The sequence below is a fragment of the Mercurialis annua genome, linkage group LG5 (genome assembly GCF_937616625.2).
Source record: "Mercurialis annua linkage group LG5, ddMerAnnu1.2, whole genome shotgun sequence".
Taxonomy (NCBI): Eukaryota; Viridiplantae; Streptophyta; class Magnoliopsida; order Malpighiales; family Euphorbiaceae; genus Mercurialis; species Mercurialis annua.
The window spans coordinates 35,782,673-35,792,098 of NC_065574.1; the positions used below are offsets into that span (position 1 = coordinate 35,782,673).

At 35.5% G+C, this 9,426-nt stretch overlaps 1 protein-coding gene across 1 annotated transcript; it reads right to left on the minus strand.

Moving 5' to 3' along the window:
- Nucleotides 1-7,455: 7,455 nt before the first annotated feature.
- Nucleotides 7,456-8,592, minus strand: LOC126681809 (uncharacterized). Its single transcript, XM_050377364.1, has 2 exons — nt 7,702-8,592; nt 7,456-7,617 (listed from the first exon to the last, which is right to left on the minus strand). Exons 1-2 carry the CDS (start codon nt 8,590-8,592, stop codon nt 7,456-7,458), a joined length of 1,053 nt encoding a protein of 350 aa, XP_050233321.1.
- Nucleotides 8,593-9,426: the final 834 nt, after the last annotated feature.

Consider the following 9,426-nt stretch of genomic DNA (forward strand, 5'->3'; position numbering starts at 1 on the left):
TTTTGATTTATTTGGACACCTTTTAAACGTTTGGCTTAAACCGCTTAAAAGGGGAAACGTTAGGATTTGTTTTGTAGCATTTTAAACGTTTGGATTGGCTTCGCAACGTTTTAACCGTTTGACTTAAATCTCTAAAAAGGAGAAACGTTTTCATTTGTTTCGTAACGTTTTAAACATTTGGCTTAAATAACTGAAAAGGTGAAATATTTGGATTTGTTTCGTTACATTTTATACATTTGGATTTGATTTGTGAAGTTTTAAACTTTTGGCTTAAATCGCTAAAAAGGTGAAACGTTAGGATTTGTTTCGTTACATTTTAAACATTTGGATTAAAACGCTAAAAAGGTGAAACATTAGATTTTTTTACGTAAGGTTTTAAACGTTTGGATTTGTTTCGTAACGTTTTAAACGTTTGGCTTAAATTGCTAAAAGGGTGAAACGTTTGAATTTGTTTCGTAATGTTTTAAACGTTTGGCTTAAATCTTTAAAAAGGTGAAATGTTAGGATTTGTTTCGTAACGTTTTAAACGTTTGGCTTAAATCAGTAAAACAGTGGAACTTTAGGATTTGTTTTGCAATGTTTTAAACGTTCGAATTTGTTTCGTAACATTTTAAACTTTTGGCTTAAATCGCTAAAAAGGTGAAATATTTGGATTTGCATCGTAACGTTTGTAAACGTGTGACTTAAATCGCTAAAAAGGTGAATCATTTGTTTTTGTTTTGTAACGTTTTAAACGATTGGATTAGTTTCGTAACTTTTTAAACGTATGGCTTAAATCGATAAAAGGTGAAACGTTTGGATTTGTTTCGTAACGTTTGTAAACGTTTGGCTTAAATTGATAAAAAGATGAAACGTTTGGATTTGTTTCATAACGTTTTAAAAGTATGGCTTAAATCGCTAAAAAGGGGAAACATTATGATTTGTTTCATAACGTTTTAAACGTTTGGATTAATTTCATAACGTTTTAAATGTTTTGCTTAAATCGCTAAAAAGGGGAAACATTATGATTTGTTTCGTAACGTTTTAAACGTTTGGATTTGTTTCGTAACGTTTTAAAAGTTTTGCATAAATCGCTATGAAGGTGAAACGTTTGGATTTTTTCGTAACGTTTTAAAAGGTTGGCTTAAATTACTAAAGAGGTAAAACATTTGGATTTGTTTCATAACATTTTCAACGTTTGGCTTGAATCGCTAAAAAGGTAAAACGTTAGGATTTGTTTCGTAACGGTTTATACGTTTGGCTTAAATTGCTTAAAAGGTGAAACCTTAGGATTTATTTCGTAACATTTTAAATGTTTGGATTGATTTCGTAAAGTTTTAATCTTTTGGCTTAAATCCCTAAAAGGGTGAAACGTTTGAATATGTTTCGTTACATTTGTAAACGTTTGACTTAAATCGGTAAAAAGATGAAACGTTTGGATTTGTTTCTTAACGTATGTAAACGTGTGGCTTAAATCGCTAAAAACTTTTGATTTGGTTTGTATGGTTTTAAACATTTGGATTGGTTTCATAATGTTCTGAACGTTTGGCTTAAATCGCTAAAAAGGAGAGACGTTTGGATTTGTTTTGTAATGTTTGTAAACGTTTGGCTTAAATCTCCAAAAAGGTGAAACGTTTGGATTTGTTTCGTAACATTTTAAATGTTTGGATTGGTTTCGTAACGTTTTAAACCTTTGGCATAAATCGCTAAAAATGTGAAACGTTTGGATTTGTTTCGTAACGTTTTCAACGTTTGGATAGGTTTCGTAACGTTTTAAATGTTTGGTTTAAATTGCTAAAAAGGCGAAACATTTGGATTTGTTTCATAATATTTGTAGATGTTTGGCTTAAATCGCTAAATAGGTGAAACGTTTGGATTTGTTTCGTAACGTTTTAGACGTTTGGATTGGTTTCATAACGTTTTAAACCTTTGGCTTAAATCGCTAAAAAGGTGAACCGTTTGGATTTGTTTCGAAACATTTTAAATGTTTGGCTTAAATCGCTAAAAAGGTGAAACGATAAGATTTGTTTCATAACGTTTTAAATGTTTGGCTTAAATCGCTAAAAATGTGAAACGTTAGGATTTGTTTCGTAACGTTTTAAACGTTTGACTTAAATCGCTAAAAATGTGAAACGTTAGGATTTGTTTCGTAACGATTTAAACGTATCGATTTATTTCGTAACATTTTAAAAGTTTGGATTTGTTTCGTAACGTTTTAAACGTTTGGATTGGTTTCGTAACATCTTAAACGTTTGGCTTAAATTGCTATAAAGGTGAAACGTTAGGATTTGTTTCGTAACATTTTAAAAAGTTGGCTTAAATTGCTAAAAAGTTGAAACATTAGTATATATTTCGTAATATTTTAAACGTTTGGATTGCTTTCGTAATGTTTTAAACGTTTTGCTTAAATCGCTAAAGAGGTGAAACTTTTGGATTTGTTTCGTAACGATTTGTAAATGTTTAGCTTAAATTGCTAAAAAAAGTGAAACGTTTGAATTTGTTTAGTAACGATTGTAAACGTTTGGCTTAAATCGCTACAAAGGCGAAACGTTTGGATTTGTTTCGTGACGTTTTATACGTTTGGATTGGTTTCATAACGTTTTAAATGTTTGGCTTAAATCGCTAAAAAGGTGAAACGTTTGGAATTGTTTCGTAACGTTTGTAGACGTTTGGCATAAATTTCTAAAAAGGTGAAACATTTATATTTGTTTCGTAACATTTCAAACGTTTTGATAGGTTTCGTAATGTTTTAAATGTTTGGCTTAAATCGCTAAAAATGTGAAATATTTGGATAACGTTTGTAAATGTTTGCCTTAAATCACTAAAAAGGTGAAACGTTTGGATATTTTTCGTAATGTTTGTAAACGTTTGGATTGGTTTCGTAATGTTATAAATGTTTGGCTATATTGCTAAATAGGTGAAACGTTTTTATTTGTTTCATAACTTTTGTAAACGTTCTCCTTAAATCGCTAAAAAGGTGAAACGTATGAATTTTTTTCGTAACGTTTTAAACGTTTGGATTGGTTTCGTAATGTTTTAAACGTTTGGCTTAAATCGCTAAAAAGGTGAAACATTAGGATTTGTTGCGTAACGTTTTAAACGTTAGGCATAAATCACTAAAAAGGTGAAACGTTTGGATTTGTTCCATAACGTTTGTAAACGTTTGGCTTAAATCGCTAAAAAGGTGAAACATTTGGATTTATTTCATAACATTTTAAACGTTTGGATTGGTTTTATAACGTTTTAAACCTTTGGCTTAAATCGGTAAAATGGTGAAATGTTTGAATTTGTTTCGTAACGTTTGTAAACATTTGGCTTATATCGCTAAAAAGGTGAAACATTGGGATTTCTTTCATAACGTTTTAAATATTTGGCTTAAATCGCTAGAAGTTGATACGTTTAGATTTCTTTCGTAGCGTTTGTAAAGGTTTGGCCTAAATCGCAAAAAAGGTGAAACGTTTGGATTTGTTACGTAACGTTTTAAACATTTGGATTGGTTTCATAACGTTTTAAACATTTGGCTTAAATTGCTAAAAAGGTGAAACGTTTGGATTTGTTTGAAAATGTTTTAAACGTTTGGCTTAAACCGCTAAAAAGGTAAAACCTTTGGATTTGTTTCATAACGCTGTAAATGTTTGGCTTAAATCACAAAAAAGGTGAAATGTTTCGATTTGTTTCGTAACTTTTGTAAACGTTTGGTTTAAATCTCTAAAAATGCGAAACCGTTTGGATTTGTTTCGTAACATTTTAAATGTTTGGCTTAAATTGATAAAAAGGTGAAACGTTTGGATTTGTTTCGTAACATTTGTAAATGTTTGGCTTAAATTGATAAAAAGGTGGAACAATTGGATTTGTTTCATAACGTTTTAAAAGTTTGGATTGGTTTCGTAATGTTTTAAACGTTTGGCTTAAATCGCTAACAAGGCGAAACGTTTGGAATTGTTTCCTAACGTTTGTAAACGATTGGCTTAAGTCGCTTCAATTGTGAAATATTTGGATTTGTTTTGTTATATTTTAAACGTTTGGATTGGTTTCGTAACGTTTAAAAACTTTGGCTTAAACCGCTAAAAAGGTGAAATGTTTGGATTTGTTTCAAAACGTTTTAAATGTTTGGCTTAAATCACGAAAAAGGTGAAACGTTAGGATTTGTTTCGTACTATTTTAAATGTTTGGTTGAAATCGCTCAAAAGGTATAATGTTAAAATTTGTTTCATAACATTTTAAACGTTTGGTTTAAATCGCTAAAAAGGTGAAACATTAGGATTTGTTTAGTAACGTTTTAAACGTTTGGATTTGTTTCATAACGTTTTAAACGTTTCGATTTGTTTGGTAACGTTTTAAATGTTTGGATTGGTTTTGTAACGTTTTAAACGTTTGGCTTAAATTTCTAAAAAGGTGAAACGTTAGGATTTGTTTTGTAACATTTTAAAAATTTGACTTAAATCGCTAAAAAGGTGAAATGTTAGGATTTGGTTCGTAACGTTATAAAAGTTTGGATTGCTTTCGTAACGTTTTAAACATTTGGCTTAAATCGCTAAAAAGGTGAAACGTTTGGCTTAAATCACTAAAGAGGTGAAACGTTTGGATTTGTTTAGCGACGTTTTAAACGTTTGGATTGGTTTCGTACCGTTTCAAACATTTGGCTTAAATCGCTAAAAAGGTGAAATGTTTGGATTTGTTTCGTAACGTTTGTAAACGTTTGGCTTAAATCGCTAAAAAGGTGAAATGTTTGGATTTGTTTCGTCACGTTTTGAAACGTTTGTAAACATTTTGCTTAAATCGCTAAAAAGGTGATATGTTAGGATTTGTTTCGTCACGTTTTGAAACGTTTGGCTTAAATCGCTAAAAAGGTGAAATGTTAGATTTTGTTTCGTAACGTTTTAAAAGTTTGGCTTAAATGCTGAAAAGGTGAAACGTTAGGATTTGTTTCGTAACGTTTTACACATTTGGATTGGTTTCGTAACGTTTTAAACGTCTGGATTAAATCGCTGAAAAGGTAAAACATTTGGATTTGTTTCGTAACTTTTGTAAACGTTTGGCTTAAATCGCTAAAAATGTGAAACGTTTCGATTTGTTTCGTAACGTTTTTAAACGTTTTGCTTAAATCGCTAAAAAGGTGAAACATTTGCATTTTTTTCGTAACGCTTGTTTACGTTTGGCTAAAATTGCTAAAAAGGTGAAATGTTTGGATTTGTTTCGTAACGTTTTAAACGTTTGGATTTGTTTCAAAACGTTTTAAACATTTGGCTTAAATAGCTAAAAAGGTGAAACGTTAGCATTAATTTCGTAACGTTTAAAACATTTGGCTTAAATCGCTAAAAAAATTTATGATTTGTTTCTTAACGTTATAAACTTTTGGCTTATATCGCTAAAAAGGTGAAACGTTAGGATTTATTTCGTAACGTATATTATTGCCATGCAAAACAATCTTTGGATTCTTGCAAGAGCACGGTTAATTCTTTTTTTAAACCAACCTCTAGGTTTTTACTAACATAAGTTACCTGAGGTTCCTCCAAATTTCCAAGGTTCACTTCTTCTAATTCCTCTTTGACATGGATGGCTTCATCATCTATCCATAGAGGCGCTTGTTCTAGCTCCTCCAAGCCAATCTTATGTTCTTCAGAAACTTCTTCTTCGAATACCACTTCGGCATCAAGAACCTCTGCGAATTGGTCTCCTCCATAATTTCTTCCATAATATGCTGCATACGTTCCCTCAAAATTGCAGATGCAGCTGCTGCGAACTCACCAGAGGTGAGCTTCATCATGGATTTCTTCAATGGTGATGGAGGAGCACGCCTTGTTGTAAGGAACAATAGCCGTTGATCCCAATATTTCTTCTGCTTTCTTTTTAACCTCCTGATGAATTTCCAAAGGTTTACTTTCCTTTGGTTGACCCTTTTTATTTTTTTTCAGTGAACATGATGGGGCCAATACATGAATCATAGTAGCGGGCTTCAACCATATTGGTGGTAGTGGTGAATGGTTTTGTGTCTGCCCATACCACTTCCACCTCGTTTCCCTTCCAAAAAAGTAAAAATTGATGCAAAGATGAAGGAACGCACCAGTTGGCATGGATTTAATCCCGCTCCAGAAGCACTTGGTAGCTAGCAGAAGAATTTACCACAAAATATGCAGACAGAGAAGTTTTGCTTCCAACAGTTACCTATACTAGGAGAACACCAATGGTTTTTGTCAATGCTCGTACAAAGGCAGACATGCTGACCTCTGCTGAAATAAGATCTTCTGTGGTTTTACCCAAGTGGTGTAGCATCTTGAATGGCATAATGTTCACAGCTGATCCATTGTCAATGAGGACTCTGGATATTGGTCTGCCATTGATGTGAGCTTTAATATACAGAGGCTTCATGTGTTTGGTCATCGTCTCTGCTGGTTTGTCGAAGATCACCCTCTTTGGTCCTCCATTGGTTGCCTCTTGTATAGTGACCTGGCTTCGACACTCATCCTTTGGGAATTTGGGTTCCTCCCTTTGAATTTCCTCCACATCATCAGAATTGTTGGAGGTCCCATGCACACCTGGGCCTTTAAAATCTGTTGGCAAAATCAGAGTAAAAGCATTATAAGTCAGAGGGATTTCAATTTCACCCACTCTAACAGATGTCTGTTCTTTGCCTTCTATTTCTGCTTCTGAATCGCCATATTTAAAGGATCTCCTCTAGAATTTTGCACTTTCCTTGACAGTAGCATCAGTCAATATATCTTCCTTCAAGAGGTCCTCTAGGCTCGTGCCATCTTTTATCATCTTCTCATACATAAGATCATCCAGCTCCATATCATCCTCCATAAGGTCGTCTAGGCTCATGCCACCCCCTGACATCTCCTTTTCTAGAAAAGCATCTAATTCCATGTCACCTCTTGAACTCTATTTCTTCAAAGGAGTGTGGGTTGTTTCACCTTTGACTTTTCTGGCCTCAGAAAAATTTGGATCAACAAATTGTACCTTCGGGACAGAAGTTTCTTGAGACCCCTTTGGCACAACATCTTTTCTTGGATTCTCCAAGTGTCTGGACTACCACTCATTCCTTGCAGCAGCCCTCAACCTCTGGCGCCTCCACTTCTGAGTTCTTGTCAATGGAGGCGGGAACGTTTTATGATAATTTGTGTGCCGCCTTGGATTAGGAGAGACCAATGGCGGTACCACAAATCTTGGTTCTTTCTTTCGGTTTTCAGACGCAAAGGGAACCTATGGCTGTTTTTCTCTAGATGCCAAAGAAACTTTTGGCTGTTCATCTCTCCTCCACACATAGGATCGCCTCTCTGGAAAATCATATCTTTCCAGTCTTCTTTGGTAATAAGAGGCCCTGTTTTTCTTTTTCAGAGGAGCACAGTTAGTAGAAACAAAAATGTTTGAGTTTCTAGATCCGGATACCTGCTTTCTCTCCCCTTTATAATCTCGCTTCACCTCTGATCTCCTCTCCCTTTCATCTTGCTCTCCTTTGACCATTTGAGCATTTTGTTATGTAATTGTGAACTTTCTCTTTATGTCCAACAGCAACCGCATGTCAACCTCTGAAAGATCACTAGCATTCACATATGCCAAAGCCGGAAAAGGATCTTCATCTATCACAAATGCCTCTTTCTTTTCTGGGAATTTCAAAACTCCCTTAACAATCCGATCCTGGATAATATTTTTCAATCCCCAGCATGAACTTTTTGAGAGGTTCTAAGAATTATTGAATTTGCAATATTCCCTACCTTTCACTTCCTCCTTTGAAGTCATCTTATGATCAGGAGGCATAGTAATGAACTTCTCTTTCAATAAAAAGTTAAAGATTTCTTCTGTTTTTGATGCCTCAAAAGTGTACAGAGGTTGGGCATTGGAATTTTGTCGTATCTTCCAGCCATCAGGTACCTTTTTTATCAACATAGGGCATGTGCATGAACTGGTTGCCGTGAGGTCGGCTACCGCAGTTTCATATGACCCAACCTCCTGATAGTATGTGTCTATCGCAAACTTCTTCTTGTGGCTCTCCTCCCTCAGGAGTTCTTCATACGCCGACACTTTGGCAGCTAACTCATAGAAGTCTCTGAACTCCATCCCGTGGAACTTTTTCCGGAGCTCAATATCTAAGCCTCTCTGAGCCATGTTGACATACTCAGTCTCTGTGAGGACAATCTTGCACCTGATTCTCATTTTTTTAAAGCAGTGGATATACATGTCAGCATCCTCCCCATTTCGTTGAGAAATCTTGGATAATTCCGCAATACAAATCTCCGGCTCGGCACAGTAGAACTGGGTATGGAATAACCTTTCCATCTCCGGCCATGTCAACACTGAGTTCCTTGGTAGGGTTGTATACCAGGTAAAAGCTGTACTTGTCAAGGAGTTAGGAAACAACCGTAACTTGAAATTAGCAATATTATCAAGGTTGGCCAGAACCCCACATTGAATGGTAAATTTAGCAAGATGTTGCTTAATAGTGGAGTGGCCATCCTCTCCAGAAAACAAAGAAAAATTCGAGATCTTATATCTCCTAGGGTAAGGATTTTCCTTGTCAATATGATCTGGATATGGTTTGTGAAACTGGGGTCGGTCTATTTGTTTCAGACCTAGAACATACAGCTCCTGGACGGCTTCTCTCACAGCCTCCATGTCAAGTGGCCGTGCTACAGGTTGGAGTGGCAGAGGTTGGTTCCTCCCCTGGGGAAACTAGTTACCCCCCTTTACGCAGAGGTTGGACACAATTTTGATTAACCTTTGGATCATCCATGGAAGGATGATTAATAGCACCTACATTGAACGGCCTAGAATTCCGGTCAGTTTGATTATTAGTTTTAAAAGAGTTAAAATGAACATGTTCATATCTTTTATGTGGAGGTACGTACCTTTCTTCAGAGGGCGAGTTTGCGATTGGTACATGACTAGTGCTTCTAATCTACTAGACTCCTCGAGATGACTGCCCCCCGAGTCGGTTAGGATCTTGTTTGGCTGTGTTAACAGCCTTTGGTAAATCACCACCATATGATGATAAATTGACAGTAACTATTAATTCTGCTAAATAGCCTTCCATGTCGAACTGCTTCTTATCCATCATGGCCTGACTCTGCTTCATGTCTATCATGGCCTTTGACAGCATGTCTAAGGCCTCAGCCAATCTCGGCTCAGAATTTCGCCGAGTTGGTGTCTGTTTCCTTTCGAAACCAGGTGGTATATCATCACTCACCCCTCCATGGAGAGGTAAATTGTCTTTCTCGATGTTTCTGACCATGTGAGCCACATAGTCTCCATGTCCTACATTTGGAGAGGTGCGATCATCCACTGCATCCTCAGATACAATAACATCTTTTCCTTTCTCACTTCAAGTTCTAGGCATAACTCTAGTGTCCCACTGTTTGAATTTGCGGGCGTGCCATGAAGCGGATTCCAATTTGTAACTTGACTTCTTAAAATAAGCAAATGGGCTTGGTTAACCTTATAACAAGTACT

Excerpts from the sequence above, each read along its gene's own strand:
- LOC126681809 (XM_050377364.1), bottom strand. The coding sequence starts at position 8,592 with ATGGAGGCTGTGAGAGAAGCCGTCCAGGAGCTGTATGTTCTAGGTCTG. Across the intron at positions 7,618-7,701 it reads AGATGACTTCAAAGGAGGAA|GATCGGATTGTTAAGGGAGT; the intron begins GTGAAAGGTAGG and ends AATATTATCCAG.